At 47.8% G+C, this 20,489-nt stretch overlaps 1 protein-coding gene and 1 long non-coding RNA gene across 2 annotated transcripts in view; one reads left to right on the top strand and one right to left on the bottom strand.

Annotated features, from left to right (window-relative positions):
• Window positions 1-20,489, bottom strand: part of LOC140403953 (uncharacterized) — a 141,092-nt gene that overhangs the window by 50,659 nt on the left and 69,944 nt on the right. Inside the window, exon 3 of the long non-coding RNA XR_011938442.1 lies at window positions 4,452-4,616. This is a non-coding gene — a long non-coding RNA (uncharacterized lncRNA). The remainder of the gene's footprint in view (window positions 1-4,451; window positions 4,617-20,489) is intronic.
• On the top strand, window positions 5,274-17,897 carry LOC140403952 (uncharacterized). Its single transcript, XM_072492241.1, has 4 exons — window positions 5,274-5,412; window positions 13,776-13,872; window positions 14,230-14,409; window positions 15,506-17,897. The coding sequence occupies exons 1-4, from the start codon at window positions 5,289-5,291 to the stop codon at window positions 15,780-15,782; spliced, it is 678 nt and encodes a 225-aa protein (XP_072348342.1). The 5' UTR covers window positions 5,274-5,288; the 3' UTR covers window positions 15,783-17,897.

The raw sequence follows: 20,489 nt of genomic DNA, 5'->3' as shown, positions 1-20,489 counted from the left end.
TGTGCGATCAGAATCTCAGATTGGGGTCAATATGATACCAAGATTATAAACAGGCTGGTTTAGTCTGTTGCCAGAGAGAGGGATGAAAGCGGTTGCCAGAGTTATGCGAATGGCAGCAACGCGCAGTTTCAGTAACTTTGTAACATGTGAACTTTCAGATCGGGAGACTATGATGGTGGTGTTAGTGCTCATCGTAATGTTTTATTTTCACACGGGGGTACACGGTGAATCGCAGGAGCTGGCCAGCACAGACAGGTGAGAAATCGCTACGCTCTCTATTTATGTGAGGGTTTTACTGAACAACTTGCAATTGTGTCGAACCTTCAATGCATTAAAACCACACCATGGCTTATCTCAGAGTGTTAACAGATAGAAATTTGACACTGATCCTCAAAAGAAAATAGCAGGACCACTGACCAAATATTTAGTGAATGAGGGAGGCTTTAAGAGGAGACTGAAAGAATTACTTTAAGGAGTGTCTAAGTGTCAGGAAACAGGTCATTTTAAGGAATCTATATTTGTATTTTTGGGTCTTGGAAACAGGGGGCTGGGTTATCGGAGACTTCTGGGCGAAGGCTGGAGAGGAGAGCATAGGAGTAGTGCGAGAGATCAGAGTACAGTTATAGATAGAGTGTAGAGACCAGTGTTAGTTGAGTGTAGATTGTAGATTACTAGATTATTGTTTATTATAGGAGTAAGTGGTTGAGCTTTAATAAGTAGTGTAAATAAATGATAGCTTTGTTAATGGACTTAGCTTCTGTGATCTTTGTGAACACTACAACATCCATCCTGATAACAAGAATCACAAATAACACCAGAGAGAACAGCAAGTAAACCTGATAACTGACTTTATTTATGAGTGGATTTTGAACTGTATTGGGTTATTGGGTTGCTTTGTTGGAATATAGAGAGTGGCAGATGTCGATGGTGAGATTTCATTTTCCTTTTATTTGAGAACTGTTTAACTTTTAATTGGAAAGCTATTTATTTGATGTTAATGTGTTTGATTCTGTGTTTAAATTAAAGTTTGTTTTCACACAAAACAATCCTATTGGTCAGAATCAAAACTTCTGGGGTGAAGTAACTTTTCCTCACAGCTTTACAAATTGTTTGGAGTTTCTCGTTCGGTATCCTAACAAAAATTGGGGTCCTGTCCGGTAACCTAACAAAGTCAAGATGAAAACCTTCAGCAAACTTGTCACTTGGACAAAAGATTTGCAGGGCCATGGGGAAAGAGTAGAAGAGGGGGGAACAACAGGTCGCATTTATATAGCACACAATGGGCCTCACAGGTGCGAATATCAGACAATGGTTTGACAAGTTCCATAAGGAGACATTGGGCACAAATGTTTTCTCAGAGTTATGTGTTGAGAAGTAAGAAAGAGAGATAGAGAACTTAAAGGAAGAATTGCAGATCTTCTTAGGTCTCAGATAGTTAAAATTGGATGGTTCTTCCAAAAGGGCAAAGAAAAGGTCACAATGGGCCACGTGGACTCCCTCTGCATATAAGATTAGTTCATAAGATATAGGAGCAGAATTAGGCCATTCTGCCCATCGAGTCTGCTCCGCCATTCGATCATAGCTGCCATGTTCCTCATCTGCTACCTACAATGTTACAGACCAAGAGCTGGATGGCGAAAACAGCCAGAATATCTCCTCCATAGGACACATGACCGAGGAGCGGGAGTAGGCAATTTAGCCTCCCAAGCCTGACATCCTCAATGTGATCATGGCTGATCCCATCCTGGCCTCAACTCCACTGTCCTGCACGTTCTCCGTAACCCTTCAACCCATTACCAATTAAAAATCAGTCAAACTCCTCCTTAAATTTACTCACTGTCCCAGCACCCACCGCCCTCTGGGGTAGCGAATTCCCAGATTCACAACCCTTTGGGAGTAGTTTTTCCTCAATTAGATCTCCCCTCATTTAGAGAGTATAGGCCTCAACTGTTCAATCTTTCCTCATATGACAAACCCCTCATCCCTGGAATCAATCTAGTGAACCTCCTCCGAACTGCCTCCAATGCCACTCCATCTTTCCTCAAATAAGGGGACCAAAACTGTACACAATACTCCAGGTGCGTTCTCACCAATGCCTTGTATAGTTGCAACAACACTTCCTTACCTTTATAATCTATTCATTTTGCTGTAAATGCCAACATTTCATTTGCTATCCTCATTATCTGCTGCACCTGCATGCTCGTTTTCTGAGATTACATGCTCACTCACTGTCGGACTGTTTATTTGTTTGTTTTAATTCCTGCACCATGCTCAAAGATCAAGTCACGCACCAGTCGAGGCGTCACCTCCACCACCGATCAAAGCGCGCTACGAGTTACTTGAACTTCTGCAATAGACTGGCAATAGCCCGAGCGTTCCAACGTTCGAATATCAATGATGGGAAAGGAGCCATTGCTTTGCAACAGAAGCCTGCTTTCAGCCTGGCTCTTTCCTTTGGGCTCCACAGGGATGGACGGACAAAGGAGCAGTGAGGGACAGGGAACAAAGTACAATGCCTCACGGCCACTTCTACGCTGTGGCTTCCAACACCCCCACGCCCCCCCCCCCAACCACACCTCCCACCCACCCCCCTCACCTCCCACCCACCCCCCTCACCTCAAAATAATTTATTTGAGTCACATACATAATCAAGTCACCCGCTCTCTGTGATCTTGCTCCGCTCCCGTAGAGAGATATTTATTTGTTACATGTCCACTTTCTGATCACAAGTTCTCCAGCAGAAGTAGCAAGGATTACCAGCCTTAAAGGGACCCTGCCCTCAAAAACAATTATTGCCAGAAAATAATTTGGAGGTCATCTCTTTATGGACCCCATCCTGCAGTGGCGGGCTGAGGTGGGGGGTGGTCTCTGCAATTCTCGGTTTCTTCCCCTGTGCCCACTGTAGAGTGGAGCCCACCCTGCCATCTCACCAACAGACGCACGCCCCGTTTAACTTAACTGACAACTGATGATGTTCAAAATGTCTCCATTTTCCCACTCCAAACTGAGGGGCAGAACTAAGAGACTTGTCCAGGTTTCTCAGGCTGGAGAAAATCAAACTTTCCCCAAGAGGGTCAGAGGAGGGTGTCGAGGTTCAGTGGAGGCCGTTCATGACTATATTCGAGGAGCTGTCTGTCGCGCGGGAGCGGGCGGAGTAAATGGGGAGAACTGTACACTCTGTTGGATGTGTTACTATGATGAACATGTTTGGAATAAAATACCTTTTAAAAAAAAAAGATAATCCATTAAATCACTCAGCAACAATTGGAGACAGGTTTCAACGAGTTGGAAAGCCTGATTAAAAGCGGTACTGAGAGTATAGTCCCACCCTCACTCAGACAACTGATTTCCACCTCCAGCGCATCTCCCAATCTTTTTGTTAAATATTTCTATTGGAGGCATTTTCAAATATATACAGAAGAGAAACAACAGCAACATCGACACACAACAAACAATACCCACATCTTATCCGCCCACATCTCCTCATCCGAGCCCATTCCCACCGTCCCCCTCTTCGCTTATACCCCACCCCAAAGGAAAAAAGGAAACCCCCCCATACCCCTTCCCCCACCCCCGCTGACGTTTTACCGCTCTTTAAGTCGATGAACAGCCTCCACCTCGAGAAGAACCTCTCACCCGAGCCTCTGATAGCAAAATTTATTTTCTCCCGATGCAGAAACTCCACCAAATCACTTGCCCGTACCCCTGCGTTCGGCGGCTCCGAGTCCCGCCATCCGAGCACTGTCCACCTCTGGGCTCTGTGGCCAACACGTCAGCCTCTCCCCCCCCCCCCCCCCCTGCACTCCCGGATCCTCCGACTCCCCAAATATCACCATCCACAGGCTCGGAGCCACCTTCACCTCCAGAATCTTTGACCTTGTGCGTGAAAATGTATCCCAGAACTCTCCCAACTTCAGACATGACCAGAACGTGTGGACATGGTTTGCCGCCCACCCCCATCCCGGAACACCGCACACACCTACCTCCTAGCACTGGAAAGAACTGACTCACCCTGGGCAGCGTCATGTGTGCTAGCCCCTGTGCACCACTTTAAGCTGAATGACACTCAGTCTCACACATGACAAGGTGGAGTTTACCCCCAACTTCAAAACCAACCCCCCCCCCCCCACCCCCCCCCCCCCCCCAGCTTCTCCTCCCACCTCTGTCTTACCTCCTCCACCAGAGATCTCGCTCTTTCTCCATCAGCTCCCCACACATGTCCAAAACCTTGCCCTCCCCTATCCCGTCCTCAGACAGAACATCATCTTTACCATCTGGACCCTTCCAGCTAGCGATATTGGCAAAGCATCTCACCTATTAAAATCTTCCTTCATTCCATCCATTTGTTTCACCTTTGAACGCGAATGTTCCACTTTAAATCTGTTTACTGCAATTGCCTCTTTAACACAGAACACTTTGTTTACTCTTCCTTGAATTCTTTTGAACAATACCTTGGTCTCCAATCCCTTAGCTCTAGTCGTCTTTCTGTCTCCATTCCCTGGTTTTCTGGACTGAAACTTGTACTTCGGGAAGTATGCCTCTGTACAGCTCCTGTCCTGTCCAGTCTTTCTTCTGGCAGAGTTAAGAGATGTTCAATCCCCCGAACAGACCATTACCTGGTGAGGTTAACCAACATAAAGTCTTAGAAAGACAACACATTTATTTATTAACCACCTATCCGGTATAGAAGTGAACAGTCTGTCTTTCTTTATTTGAGTTTGTCTGAAAATTTCTAAACTGGGCTCCAGAGGGTTTAAAATTCATGTCTGTGTTAATTTAATTTAATCGCTAACCATTAACATTGGGTTCAGAGGCAAGGATTTAATATGAATAATCTCAAAAATCTGACATCTAAATATATCGATATATAAGATTGACTCCTTCACTTATTTTATGTATGATGGCTTTGGTTATTGTGGGTTTCAATGAACTTTGAACCGGGAGTTAAGCAGCTACCATAGCTCTGGCCATGGCTCATCCTGTCTCTCTTAGTGAGTCTGTCTTTTGCCAGATTTCCAGGCTCCAAATGTTATCCAGTGACTCTGCTGACAGAGTGTGGGGATCTCAGGCCAGACAGGGTCAGTTTCGCCTGCTATAATCATCCAAACAATGTAGGGGTTCTCTACCTCCCTCACTGTAGGGGGCCGAATGGTAACCTTCTGCACTGTCTGATTCTATATTCTACGGAATGGCAGAGCAGTCTTGAAGGACCACATGGTCTACTTCTGCTCCTATTTTTTATAAGTTACCAAACAACAGGACATGTGTGTTTGCGCGTCAGTGGACGTATGATTTTCTGTCCTGCCAACTGTCAAAGACATAAAAAGCTTTCAGGCCACAGCACAAGTCAGCAGAGTAAGAGTCTGAGCAACACTCAGCATCTGGACAAGAACTGGGATTGGCGATTGGGAAGTAAGTACTATTATTTCACAGGCAGGTAACACAGAGGGTGGCATTTCTGCTCCTTTTTTGTGGACGGACATCCTCGTCTGCTGAAGTCAGTGGAGTTTTGAACGTCCCAGCGTATCTTCCTGCCTCCACTATGACGGAGCCATAAAATTCCGCTCAGAGTGTCTGAAGTCCCAGCAAATTATGTTTATTTAATTTTGAACAGGTAACTGAGAATCAGATTTGATATCAATGTTTCTGATATGTTTGAATGAACTCTACCCTGCCCTGACAAGTAATTGCATCTGTCAAGGGGTTCAAAGAAATAGGACGGGATTCTCCGCGTTTTCTCAGTGGCGGGGGCGGCTTGACATTCGCTGGTTGCAGGATTCCCTGTTCCTGTCGCTGTCAATGGGAATTCCCATTAAAGCCACCCCACGTTGCCGGGAAACCTGGGGGCGGGGATGCACTGCCGGTGGCACCAGAGAATCCTGCCACCAGCGAACGGCCTGAAAATTCAGGACATAAAGTTGACATTGTAACTTTAGACTCTTCTCCTGAACGTGACAATAGTTACTGCGCTGCACCAGTCAATTATCGATGCTTTGCTTAATGTAAGACTTCTGTGTGTCAGCTAGTAACACTCTCATCTCTGACACACAAGCTGGTTCAAATCCCAAGCCTTGATTGGAGAGTAAAAATCAAGTTTGCCCTGACTGAGGGAGAGCTGCATTTCTGGAGGTGCAAAGTTACCTGACTCGAGTGTTAAACCCTCAACCTGCGCTGCTGCACAAAAAGGTCTATGGCACAATTCTGAAGGAAAACACTGCAATCTTAGCCAACATTTATCGCTCAGTCCACGTTACAAACACATTTATCTGGTTATCACACTGCTGTTTGTGGGAGCTTGCTATGTGCCAATTGGCTGCAACATTTTCTAGTTTGCAACAGTGGCTGCACTTCAGAAAGTACTCCGCTGGCTTTGGGACATGGGGGTGGGGGGGGCTTGTGAAAAGCACTATATCAATGCAAAACATTGCATGTTGGCTACCCTGCCTGTCTGAGCCTACATAATGAGTGCCAGTGGGTTATTCAACTTTAGGTGCATCACAATTTTCTCTTGGTGATCACTCACGTCCGATATATTCTTCATTTCCCCATCTCTGTGAGACCAATTGTCCCCATCAAGCTCTCTCAGGACAGGTACGGCAGGGGGTTAGATAAAGAGTAAAGCTGCCTCTACACCGGTGTCTTTCAAACTTATTTCTCGGGATCCACTTTTGCCAACTGGCCGACCTTCGGGACCCACGCCGTGTTCACTTTCCTTTAATGCATTCGGGCCGGAGTCAAACTTAAAAAAACAAATACGCAGATTGTACTTTCCCTGAAGAAATGTTTACAATTTTTTAAGTCATAAACTGGACTCTGGATAAACATTTGTTCATTCTGTGAAGAGACCACCCTCCCTGACCACCAGTAAAATGTTGAATATCTTAAATCTCCAGCTCCTAATTTCATAGTCAAAATGATTAGGAGCATAGTTAGGTTTAATAGAAACAGTAAATTGACAAGACAATGCCGGGATTCTCCAGAGCCCGATGCCGAAATCGGGCTCGGGTGGAAAACGGCTTCCGACGCCAGATCCGGGGCAGCTGCCAGTTTGACGCCTATTCACGATGCCCCGCCCCCTCCGAATTGGTGTCATCGGGACACGGGCCGTGTGCAGTCGCAAGAACGTTGGCGCGTCATCAGCCGGCCCACCCGCGATGCTCTGCCCCCAATGGGCCGAGTTCCCGATGGCACGGGCCACATGTGTCTAGAGTGCCGGCTGCGGACAGTGTCCAGCGGCGCCACACTCGTATGGGATCCGTGCCGCTGGCCGAGAGGCTTCTGCTATGGCTGGGGGAAGTGGTGAGGGGTGGGCTGTGGGGTCGGGGTGGGCAGGTTAGAGTTCCAGTACGGCCAGCACCATGTTTTCCGGCGCAATGGGTGCAGGCCGTCAGCTCTGTGCAGGCAGGGCCCGGGACCCGGCGATGCTCAGGCCGTTTCTCGCGCGTCCGCGGGTGGTGCATACGGCTCCAGTGCTAGTCCCTCACCGGAATCGGTGAGGGGTTTGCGCTGATTTTCCCGTCGTGAATCACCTGTGTAATAAGTTGGTGGATTAGAATAACATCCAACGACTCCACATTGAAGTCATACAAAACAGCCATTTGAATAAAATGCATCAGTGCTGGTACCATTACACTCGCTGTGCTCGGAACAGGGTTTTCAAAGAATGGAGCTGGTGCACGTTTGCATGATCCTGTGTTGGATCTCTTTATGTCTTGGCTTTCGAATATCCCACGTGACCACCGAAGAATATCTGCCACCTGCAATTGAGACTGGTGGGCAGTTAATCCACCTTCCCGTCACCTGGGTTTATTCCACCTGATCACAAGTCTGGTCCAGCTGGATGGATTATCTCAATGGGGCATTGGCAGTCCCGATTTAACGGATTATTTTAACACAAACACTTACAATTTTAACGCAAACACTGGCAATGGTTGCAACTCTCTCCCACCTGCTCCTTTCCGCCCAGCAACAGCCGCACCTTCTTTTTTTTTATTAAATATTTTATTGAAAATTTTTGGTCAACCAACACAGTACATTGTGCATCCTTTACACAATATTATTACAACACAAATAACAATGACCTATTTTATAAAAAAAAAAAGAATAAATAATAAATAACAAAAATGAAAACTAGCCCTAATTGGCAACTGCCTTGTCACAAGTAACACTCTCCAAAAATATAATTTAACAGTCCAATATATAATTATCTGTAGCAACGACCTATACATACTATACAGTATATATTAACAACCCTGAGAGTCCTTCTGGTTCCTCCTCCCCCCCCCCCCCCCCCCCCCCCCCACCCCTCCCCGATCCTGGGCTGCTGCTGCTGCCTTCTTTTTCCCATTCCGTCTATCTTTCTGCGAGGTATTCGACGAACGGTTGCCACCGCCTGGTGAACCCTTGAGCCGACCCCCTTAGGACGAACTTAATCCGCTCTAGCTTTATAAACCCCGCCATGTCATTTATCCAGGTCTCCACCCCCGGGGGCTTGGCTTCTTTCCACATTAGCAATATCCTGCGCCGGGCTACTAGGGACGCAAAGGCCAAAACATCGGCCTCTCTCGCCTCCTGCACTCCCGGCTCTTGTGCAACCCCAAATATAGCCAACCCTCAGCTTGGTTCGACCCGGACTCCTACTACTTTTGAAAGCACCTTTGTCACCCCCATCCAAAACCCCTGTAGTGCCGGGCATGACCAAAACATATGGGTATGATTCGCTGGGCTTCTCGAGCACCTTGCACACCTATCCTCCACCCCAAAAAATTTACTGAGCCGTGCTCCAGTCATATGTGCCCTGTGTAATACCTTAAACTGAATCAGGCTTAGCCTGGCACACGAGGACGACGAGTTTACCCTGCTTAGGGCATCTGCCCACAGCCCCTCCTCGATCTCCTCCCCCAGCTCTTCTTCCCATTTCCCTTTTAGTTCATCTACCATAGTTTCCCCTTCGTCCCTCATTTCCCTATATATATCTGACACCTTACCATCCCCCACCCATGTCTTTGAGATCACTCTGTCCTGCACCTCTTGTGTCGGGAGCTGCGGGAATTCCCTCACCTGTTGCCTCGCAAAAGCCCTCAGTTGCATATACCTGAATGCATTCCCTTGGGGCAACCCATATTTCTCGGTCAGCGCTCCCAGACTCGCGAACTTCCCATCCACAAACAGATCTTTCAGTTGCGTTATTCCTGCTCTTTGCCACATTCCATATCCCCCATCCATTCCCCCCGGGGCAAACCTATGGTTGTTTCTTATCGGGGACCCCCCCAAGGCTCCAGTCTTTCCCCTATGCCGTCTCCACTGTCCCCAAATCTTCAGTGTAGCCACCACCACTGGGCTTGTGGTGTAGTTCCTCAGTGAGAACGGCAATGGGGCTGTCACCATAGCCTGTAGGCTAGTCCCCCTACAGGACGCCCTCTCTAATCTCTTCCACGCCGCTCCCTCCTCCTCTCCCATCCACTTACTCACCATTGAAATATTAGCGGCCCAATAATACTCACTTAGGCTCGGTAGTGCCAGCCCCCCCCTATCCCTGCTACGCTGTAAGAATCCCTTCCTCACTCTCGGGGTCTTCCCGGCCCACACAAAACCCATGATGCTCTTTTCAATCCTTTTTAAAAAAGCCTTCGTGATCACCACCGGGAGGCACTGAAACACAAAGAGGAATCTCGGGAGGACCACCATCTTAACCGCCAACAGCCGCACCTTCAAATACATCACTGCCGCGCTCCCCTGTACCATTTCTGTCATCGGGATTATTGGCAATGCGACTTTGCTGAGGATCACCACAAGGTACATCCACTTCCCTCGAGCCCGCATTCCCCACCTTCAGCTCTCCTAGACGATCAATCGCCGCATTCACCTCACTCCTGATCAATTCTCTCATCCCTTGCCTGGATTTCAAATTATATTCTGTGTCCTTTGTCTGCCCTCATCCATTCTGGTCCTTGCCGTAAACATTTTCTGTAACCCTGCACTCCGCGACCCTTCAGTTACCTGCCCGCAACCCACCCGCGGGTTGCGACCCCACTGTGAAAACCCTGCTCTACACCATCCCCATCAAACAGTCCCAAGGCAGGTACTACACGGGGAGTTAGAGACAGAAATAAAATTCCCTCTGCACTGTTCTACCAAACACTCCCAGGGCAGGTACACCATCGGAGTTTAATACAGAGAAAAGATCCCTCTACATTGTCCCCATCAAAATCTCCTGGGACAGATACAGCACGGGGTTAGATACTGAGTAAAGCTCACTCTGCACTGTCCTATCAAATACTCCCAGGGCAGGTATATCATCGGGGTTAGATACACAGTAAAGCTCCATCTACACTGTCCTCATCAAACACTCGCAGGAAAGGTACAGCACTGGGTTAGATACCGTGTAAAGCTCCCTCCGAACTGTCCTATCAACACTCCCAAGACAGGTACAGCAATGGGTTAGATACACAGTAAAGATCCCTCTGAACTGTCCTATCAAACACTCCCAAGACAGGTACAGCACTGGGTTAGATACCGGGTAAAGCTCCCTCTGAACTGTCCTATCAAACACTCCCAAGACAGGTACAGCAATGGGTTAGATACACAGTAAAGCTCCCTCTGAACTGTCCTATCAAACACTCCCAAGACAGGTACAGCACTGGGTTAGATACACAGTAAAGCTCCCTCTGAACTGGTATCTGGCAGCACAATAGCATTGTGGATAGTACGATTGCTTCACAGCTCCAGGGTCCCAGGTTCGATTCCGGCTTGGGTCACTGTCTGTATGGAGTCTGCACATCCTCCCCGTGTGTGCGTGGGTTTCCTCCGGTTTCCTCCCACAGTCCAAAAGATGTGCATGTTAGGTGGATTGGCCATGCTAAATTGCCCTTAGTGTCCAAAATTGCCCTTAGTGTTGGGTGGGGTTATGGGGGTAGGGTGGAGGTGTTGACCTTGGGTAGGGTGCTCTTTCCAAGAGCCGGTGCAGACTCGATGGGCCAAATGGCCTATTTCTGCTCTGTAAATTATATGATCTATGAACTATCCCATCGATATGGGTTAACTACAGCCTCTGACGAGTGCTCCTCATTTTTCCATTTTTGATGCTGGTTACATGTGAGGCGTCACCTGTTTGATTGAGAATTTAGTATTATGGATTTAATAATAATAATAATCACTTGTCACAAGTAGGCTTCAATGAAGTTACTGTGAAAAGCCCCTAGTCGCCACATTCCGGCGCTTTCGGGGAGGCTGGAACGGGAATTGAACCCACGCTGCTGGCCTTGTTCTGCATTACAAGCCAGCTGTCTTAACCCACTGTGCTAAACCAGCTTTAGGATTATGTGCTGTGCGCTCGCAGTTGCCAGGGAATTATTACTGACATTGGACTTGAATATTGTCGACGTTTAGCAATCATGAAGGAGCGATCACACACGGGGTGGTGACCATGATGGGGTTCATAAGGATTGCTAGGTGGCTCAGCTGCGCCCTCCAATGGTCAGTTACAGATTAGCAACGTGGATCAGAGGATAACTTGCCTTGAATAAGGTTTATAGGCACTCAGGCGCAATGAGAGTGGGAACAGGCTAAAGTCTGTCTGCCTGTCACATCTCTTTGCATTATCTATGTCTGACTGCATTGCTTATTTCTGTCTCTGTCCATTTATTATCCACTGACTTTTGGATAAGATCTTAATCCAAGGCCCTTCTGCCTTCACAGGAGAATATAAAAGATCTCATGGTACTATTTTAAAGAAGTGTTGGGGTGTTAATCCCCAGTGTCTTGGCAAAAACGTATCCCTCAGTCAACATATCTAATTCCATTGCTGTTAGTGGGATCTTGCTGTGTGCAAACTGTCGCGTTACCTGTATTGCGATAGTGATTACACATCAAAAGTATGTAATTGGTTGTGAAGCACTTTGAGACATCTGGTGGTGATGAAAGGCACTCTATAACTACAAGTCTCTCATTCTGCCTGCCCGTTATCTACTTCATCGTCGCTCTGTTGAAACATTTGCTCCTCTCTGCCATCTGGTGTCCACTGCTGGCAAATGCTTCATGAGCTAAAGGCAGCATTGCACCTGCCTCAATCTGTGAGGTGAAGGACAAGCTGACACTCAAGAAGCTCAGGCTTATGGACCTGGATGCTGGAGGACAGGAGGAACAAAAGTATAGAACCTACATTTATATAGCAGCCTTGGGACTTCTCAAAGCACATTACAGGCAATGAAGCACTTTTTGAAGTGTAGTCACTATTGCAACATAGGAAACGGGGCAGTCAATTTGCACACAGCATCGAGTTCCCACGAACATTAATTTGAACATGATCAGGGATCTTTTTATTGAAGTGATTGATTGAGGGATAAATATTGACCAGAACACGGGAGAATGACCATCACCACCAGTACTGAGCCAGGTGAGGAGATAATAGGTCAGGTGAGTACCCAAACAGGTGCCGGAATGTGGCAACTAAGGGCTTTTCACATAACTTCTTGCAGTGTTAATGTAAGCCTACTTGTGACAATAATGATTATTTTTAAAATGTTTTTAAAAGAGCAGCAAGGTCACACAGTGGTTAGCACTGCTGCCTCACAGCTCCAGGGTCCCAGGTTCGATTCCGGCCTCGGGTCACTGTCTGTGCGAAGACTGCACTTTCTCCCCGTGTCTGCGTGGGTTTCCTCCGGGTGCTCCGGTTTCCTCCCACAGATCAAAGATACGCAGATTAGGTGGATTGTCCGTGCTAAATTGCCCCTAGGGAGGGTGCTCTTTCAGAGGACTGGTGCAGACCTGATGGGCCAAATGGCCTCCTTCTGCACTGTTGGGATTCTATGAAAGCTTGGGCAAAGAGAAAGGTTTAAAAGACGGAATCAAAGGTGGGCGGAGGGGCGGAGGGGTGTCGGGAGGGAGTTCCAGGTCTCGGGGCCTCAGTAACCGAAGGCACAGCCACCGATGGCAGAGCGAATAAAATTGGGCATTCACCCCGGGCTGAAATTAGAGGAGCACAGATATCTCGGAGGGTTGTGGAGTCGGAGAAGATTAAACAGAAAGGAAGGGGTGAGCTCATGAAAGGATTTATAAACAAGGGAGAGATTTTTAAAATCAGGGTGTTGCTTGACTGGGAGCCAATGGTAAACAGGGAACACAGTGATGATAGGGGAATGGAACTTACTGCGAATTAAGCCAAGAGCAGCAGAGATTTGGAGAGGGCAGAATGTGGGAGACAAGCCAGGAGCTCATTGGAATAGTCAAATCTATAGGTAACAAAGCCGGAAATGAGGGGACCAGCAGCAGGTGAGCTGACTCTGTGACAAAGTTACAGAGGTGGAAGTTAGCGATGGAATGAATAATAATCTTATTGTCACAAGTAAGCTTACATTAACACTGCAATGAAGTTACTGTGAAACGCCCCTAGTCGCCACACTCCGCCGCCTGTTCAGGGAGAATTCAGAATGTCCAAATTGCATCACATCACAGCACGTCTTTCGGGACTTGCGGGAGGACCAGGGCACCCGGAGGAAACCCACGCAGACACGGGGAGAACGTGCAGACTCCGCACAGACTGTGACCCAAGCCGGGAATTGAACCCGGGACCCTGGCGCTGTGAAGCAACAGTGCTAACCACTGTGCTACCGTGTGAACGCGAGATCGGAAGCTCATTTTGGGGTCCAATATGATACCGAGATTGCGAACAGACCCGTTTTAGTCATTTGCCAGAGAGAGGGATGGAATCAGTTGCCAGGGGTATGAAATGGCAGCAATTCACAGGTTGATTCATTTTGCAACGTGTGAACTTTCAGATCGGGAGACCACAATGTTGATGTTGGTGCTCATCGTAATGTTTTACTTTCACACGGGGATTCACGGTGAATCGCAGGAGCTGGCCAGCGATGACAGGTGAGAAATCGTCACATTTTCTATCTTATGCAATAGTCTTACCAAACAACTTGCATTTGCATCGTCGTCAGAGCATTAGAAACATACCTGGGCCCTCAGCTCTGACATTCCTTCCTAAAACATTTCTTCCCCACTCTCCTCCTTTAAGACTCTCCTTCAAACCTACCTCTTTAACCAGGATTTGGTCATCAACCTAATATCTCTTCACGTTGCTCGGTGTCATATTTAGTTTTATAATGCTCCTGTGAAATGCCAGGGGATGGTTCATTCTGCTAAAGGTGCCTCATGAATATCGGTGTTGGGTCTGACGGGCGGTTTTAATTTTTCCCTCTTTTGTCCTTCTCTGTCCCTCTTCAGGACACCACCTCCCTCTCCTGCTCTCTTGTCGTACCTTCAAACGCTGAAACAAGCCGATATGGAGCGGTTGGACAGAGAGGTAAAGAATGTCCTGAAATCTCGGCTCATTTCCACATCCGGCTCTGCTGGAGATTCCCTGGACATTAAAACAGAGGACGTTGAGGAAAGCATCAATGACAGGTAGTCAGAGGTTTTAATTCAGCATAACTCCCCTCTTAGCTCAGCGGAACAAGGAATGAGACAGGCTGCCAAAGTTTTTCATCTTCCACACATCAGAACAAATGCAAGAATGGAAAATTTCAAACAATCGCAACAATTTATCGGGTGTTGATTGGTTGGTAAGTCAACACTGAATGGCCAAAGCGTTGCCATGGAGAAAGTAATGGGAAACTATAGGCTCCCCAATCTCCTGGATAATTGATAATGGTGCAATGTTTGAACATATTCTTTTTGTTTGCAAATTAATTCATACACAGGAATCAAAAGGGGACATATTCAAACCTTGCACCTACAGACTTGGGGAGTCTATAGCTCCTCATGTATTCTCCATGGTAACGCCTCGACAAATCAGAGTCAACTTGCCAACACATCCTCTTGAAATAATTTCCAGGATGTGGATGTCAATGGCTGGGCCAGAATTTATTGTCCATCCATAACTACCCCAAACTGAGGGCCATTTTACAGGGCAGTTCAGCCATTTTACAGGGTAGTTAGGAATCAACCAGGTTGCTGTGGGTCATGTACACCGATTACGTTGCCTAAAGAGCAAAAGCGAACCAGACGGGCTCATTAGACTTTAAATTCCAGATTTTGTTATTGAATGCAACTTCCCCCATTGGTCAAGGTCAGTCACTGGGTCAAAAGCATGAAATCCCCTCCCTAACAGCACTGTTGGTGTACCTACGCCTCATAAACTGCAGCGGTTCAAGAAGTTAGCTCACCACCACCTTCCTGAGGGCAACTCGGGATCAGCAATCAATGCAGGTCTAGCCCACATCCTATGCATAACTTTCAAAGAAAATCCCCAAAAGGAATCATGAGGAGCAAAGGTTTTGTCAAAGATGTTTATATTGAGGTGCAGCTTAATGGAGGAAAGAGAGGTTCAGAACTGAAGGGTGAGAATTGCAAGGCTTTTTAAGTTTGAGACAGTTAATTGGGCAGCTCTTTCAAGAAGGCCAGTACAAAGCCACGATGGGCCAAATGATCTCTTTCTGTGCAACAAGATTACATGATCATCACTGATGGACTGTTTTCTTTATTTGGGTTTTAATTCCAGCACTGAACTCAAAGGCGGAGTCAAGCGTTACCAACACAACTTGAGACGACAATCTCAACCCCCATCGCGGCCCAGGACTTGCCACCTGGGACTCTGTCGGACCCTCAGCCTGGCCCACAGGCTGTACGAATTGAACAACATTGCGGGAAAGGACCCTTCGCCCCCCAAGAGCACGGATGACCCCTACGGCTATGGCAAGAGGCGACGCAGGAGTCTGCTCTACCTCTTGGGCCTTGTGACCAGGCCCCACAAGGATGGGCAGGCAGAAAAACAATGAGAGGACAGGGGACAAATACCCTCCCCCCCACCCCTTGGCTTCTATCCAGCATGTGTCACACAACCTGGACACGTCATGACAGTACACGCTCCGCACCCCCCTGCTAGAAACTCTCTGGGGGAGGGGGGGGGGGGGAGAAACCAGATTTAACATAGAAAATGCAATCGAACGCTTGTTTGTCTCGCTGTATCACCAGATGCACTCACCCCCCTCTCCTCTTACGTAGGGAGATAAGGCAAGGGGGTTGATCGAAGATATCCCCATAACCCACTTCGCCTGCACATCTTTAGACACACGGGGGCAATTTAGCATGGCCAATCCATCCCACTTCACCCATGTCTCCACTCATCTGTTGCTGAAACCTTCATCCATGCCGTTGTTACTTCCAGACTTGACTATTCCAACGCATTTCAAAATCCCTCCATTTCTGCCCTCCATAGGGGTTTAACCAAAAAGCCTCTGCTTCTCCCATTTCTGAACTTGCACCAAGACCTATTCTTCTCTCACCCGTCTGCTCACTGACCCATATTGGCTTCTGGTGAGTCGTGTCTGAATTTAAAACTCTTGTCCTTGTTTTCAAATCCTTTTACGCCCCCCCCCCCGCGCCCCCCACCCCCTGCCCCACAATGCTCTGAGATATCTGCGCTCTTCTAGTTCCGGACTCGAGCATCCCCGGTTTTAAGCACGCCACTGCTGGCCGTGCCTTCGGTAGCCCGGGTCCTCAGATGTGGAATTCACAGCCTAAATCTCTCCGTCTCACTTCTCTTCCTTAGCCGGAATTCTCTGGCCGTTGGGATTGCCTTTTCCCGCCGGCGGTGCACCCCCGCCCGCGGGTTTCCCGGCGGTATCAATGGGAAGCAGTGGGAGGGGGGAATCCCGCCGTCAGGGAATCAGGCGGCTGGGGTACTGGAGAATCCAGCTCCCTCTCTCTTTGACCGAGCTGTCCGCTATTAGATCCATTGCCCGGGTTTCACGGCAGCGCGGTTCGTCAATGGGAACGCCACGGGTGGGGATCAGAGAAACCCGCCACCACCGAACGGCTGGAGAATTCCGGCTAATATCTCCTTCCGTTGTCCAGTGCCATACCTTGATCATGAACCTGCCAAGCACCTCAGGGCTTTTTATTATGTTTCAGGTGCTATATAAATACAAGTTGTTGATGTAAACGCACCACCAAAGACAGTGGTTATGATGAAGGGGACAAATTAAAACTGTATTGTGTTGAAACATTATGAATGATGATTTTATATGCCAGTTACAATTTGATTCCATCACGTGCACATCCTTTAATGTGCGCTTTTTCATAAACTGCGCATGCGCGGCAAACAGTGTTCGATTTTCTTCTTGCTGCGCATGCATGGCTTGCGCATGCGCAGAACGATCTGCGCCCAAAACTTCTTTTTTCAATTGCGCAAGCGCGGCTGCGGTTTCCTTCGCATGTGCAGATCCAGATTTGCAGCTTTTGTTACCCGCACAGTTTAAAATCTGCTCAGATGCCATTTTAACTTCTTCAGACCCATGGAAAAGAACTTTATCGGCGTTTTTTCTTGTTTAAAAACTTAAAGTTATTTTTTTCTTGCGATCTGCACTTGTCAATCGCGATTTCCAGCATTAAACCTTTCTGTTCTGATAATGATTGTTTGAGTTTCGCATCACTCATTCCCTGTGCAATTTGATCTCCAAGCATTAAATGTCTTAAAGCAGCATTGTTACTGGTGTTACAGTAATCTTCAAATTTTGTAAGTATTACTTCTAATTTGGTGTTATCGTCACCTTTCAAGTTATTAAAGCAGTTATAGATTTCGCTAGCTTCATCTCCTGCTAGTAGAAGTGCCATTTTCATTTCTTCTGAAGCCGTGCTCAACTCATTAGCTATGATATATAGTGTGTTAAAAATGTTTCCATCTATGACTTCAATTACCGTTTTTTTTCAGTTGCAGAGGAGTTCCAACGAGTTTCATCGACTCTGCGGAGTCTCCCCACGTACGAGTTTTCTTCTATTTTCGATCTTGCTTTGTCTGCATCTTGTGTAACCTTCTAGTAAGCGTTCTGAAGTCCCCTGGTACCATGTATTATTCCTTGTGTCTGAATAAAGCTCATAGTCTTACAGTTGAAGTAGATGCTTTATTTGTATGAGTTTGTTCTCTCTCCAGCACTTGTACTATGTTACATCTGAGCTGCCTGTCTGTGTCCTGGTCACCAGCTGCCATTCCTGTGAAGAGTGTGCTGATATCCTGTTTGTCTATATATAATATACACATCTCTCGTGCTCCCTCTAGTGGTTACTTAGTTGTAGTGTATGTACATTAACCCCTTGCGTATATACAGTGATGCATATCACTACAGCGCCCTGGTCAAGTGCAACCTGTGGACCACCTTGAACTGTATCAAACTTAACCTTGCGGAGGTGATGTTGGCCCTATGAAGAGTGTCATTTCACAGCGCCCCCCCCCAAAAAGGTCAAACCAAACTCGTCCTCCCACTCCACTCCCCTTTACCTCTTTCAATGAAGCCTGCTCCATCACCAGACTGCCCATAAATTTCCGAGATCCTTCCCTCCCCTACCTCCTCCAATGGAAGACCCCTATCCTTAAGCGAAGGCACCGGCACCAGGTGAATTGAAGGAAGCTCCTCAGGTACAAAATTTTGCACCTGTAAGTATCTAAATACACTCCCTCACGGGAGCTGGAACTTCGCTAAATCGCTTCTAGCCCAGAAAACCTACCCTCCAGAAACATATCTCCAAACCTCTCCTCTCCTCCCCCCCCCCACCCCCCCACCCCCACCCATGCCCTGAACGCTGAATCTAGACCAGACGGTACAAACCTATGGTTCCCGCAAATCAGCGGCAACAGCGATGTCGAGCCTAATTGATTCCAAACACTCAAAGAGGCTATTACCACTGGGCTCGACAAGAATCTTACCGCAAGAACCCTCAGACTCAATCCGATACAAAAAGCCTCCTCCATCCACCCTCATATAGACTCCAGATCCTTAAACCACCCCCACCCAATAATAACACAGCATTAGGTAGTGCCACCCTCTCGCCGACTGTCTATCTCTTTGCAAAAATGACCTATGAACCTGATGCAGTGAAGGACTTTGGAATTCGAACTATCCAGCCGAGGGTCCAGACACATTTGAAGTCCCCCTGGCATGGTGGCACAGTGGTCAGCACTGTTGCCTCAGTGCCAGAGACCCAGGTGTGATTCCGACCTCGGTGACCGTCTGTGTGAAGTTTGCACCTTCTCCCAGTGTCTGCGAGGGTTTCCTCCAGGTGCTCTGATTCCCTCCCACAGTCCAAAGATGTGCAGCTTAGGTGGATTGGCCATGCTAAATTACCCCGAGTTAGGGTTATGCGGACAGGGTGGATGATTGGGCCTAGGTGGGGTGCTCTTTCAGGGGGTCAGTGCTGAATCAATGGGCCAAATGGCCTCCTTCTGTACTGTAGGGATTCTATGATTCCCATGATGAACTGATGCGAGTTGAATTCGCGAATAGAAGCCAGCACCTTCTTAGTGAATTCCAAGTCGTACCAATTCAGCACATAAACGTTAACCAAAACCACTGGCGTACCTGCCAACACCACACTAACTATGACATATCTCCCTCATGAGTCCGCCACAATGTTGACCGCAGAAAAAAGCCACCTTTTGTTCAACAACACAGCGGTCCCCCGTGAGCTGACATCAAAACCCGAGTGAAGCACTTACCCCACCCATCATTTCCGCAGTCTTGTTTGATCCCTAATTCTCAAATGGGTCTCCTGTAGAAAAGCTACATCAGCCGTAAAACTTTTCAAGTGGGCCTTTTAACTGGTCCATTCAACCCCCTTAAATTCCATGTGACCCACCTCCCGGGATCAGCCATATCTCCCCGTGAGGCAATCCGGCAGGGCCACAACCAGCACCAGCTCCAGGCCCACCCAAGATGGCCGCCATCATCCTCTTCAAGCCAGTTCAAAAACCAAGGAACCTGCACCGTCAGCAAACTATCCCTCCTCCCAACTCCTCCCCCTCCCCACTCAGCCCCAGCAACCCCCCCGCCCCCCACCCCCCCCCCCCCCCCCCCCCCCACCCCCGCCAGACACGTAGAACCAAAAAATCCCCCTCCCCAGCAAAACAAACACAAAAAATACCCAGGCTCGTTACCTTTAGAAACAAACCTGGAATGTACGGATCCTCATGGACAATGAGGCAACGGTGTTGTCTTCACACTTCACACACTTTGACCCGTTATCTTCAATCCCGTTTACCCAGCTGCCTTTACTCATGAGACAAACAAAGGACAAGAGTGGATTTGTTGTACAACCTGATTTTATTACTGAATCCGATGATTCAAACTCTATTTACACAACAACACTAAATTCTTAAATTAACTTCTGAATGCCATGGTCTACCTGAGACTCAGATACTAGGTGGGCACTTCAACTTGGTCAGGCTACTCCACTGTTTACGAACTCTTCGCTGAGCTCACTGATTCCGAAGGCCTTGCTTCTTGAACTCAGGGCCTTCTTCGCGAAAGGTAGGCCTCGCACGCCCTCGCCATGCATCGCCGTGTCTTCTCTTCATTCGGGGTGGAGCCATCGTTCGGGGTGGAGTCTTCACTCGGGGTGGAGTCTTCACTCGGGGTGGAGTGCTTGCTCGGGGTGTAATCTTCGCTCAGCGTGGTCTTCATTCAGGGTGGAGTCTTCACTCGGGGTGGAGT

The sequence above is a fragment of the Scyliorhinus torazame genome, chromosome 29 (assembly GCF_047496885.1).
Source record: "Scyliorhinus torazame isolate Kashiwa2021f chromosome 29, sScyTor2.1, whole genome shotgun sequence".
Taxonomy (NCBI): domain Eukaryota; kingdom Metazoa; phylum Chordata; class Chondrichthyes; order Carcharhiniformes; family Scyliorhinidae; genus Scyliorhinus; species Scyliorhinus torazame.
This window is presented reverse-complemented; position numbering and strand designations above follow the sequence as displayed.

What these genes read in the sequence shown, in the direction of transcription:
- LOC140403952 (XM_072492241.1), top strand. Translation starts at nt 5,289, where the DNA reads ATGATTTTCTGTCCTGCCAACTGTCAAAGACATAAAAAGCTTTCAGGC. An exon ending in CTGGGATTGGCGATTGGGAA is followed by an intron (nt 5,413 to 13,775) that starts GTAAGTACTATT and finishes GTGAACTTTCAG; the next exon opens with ATCGGGAGACCACAATGTTG. An exon ending in GAGGAAAGCATCAATGACAG is followed by an intron (nt 14,410 to 15,505) that starts GTAGTCAGAGGT and finishes TTTTAATTCCAG; the next exon opens with CACTGAACTCAAAGGCGGAG.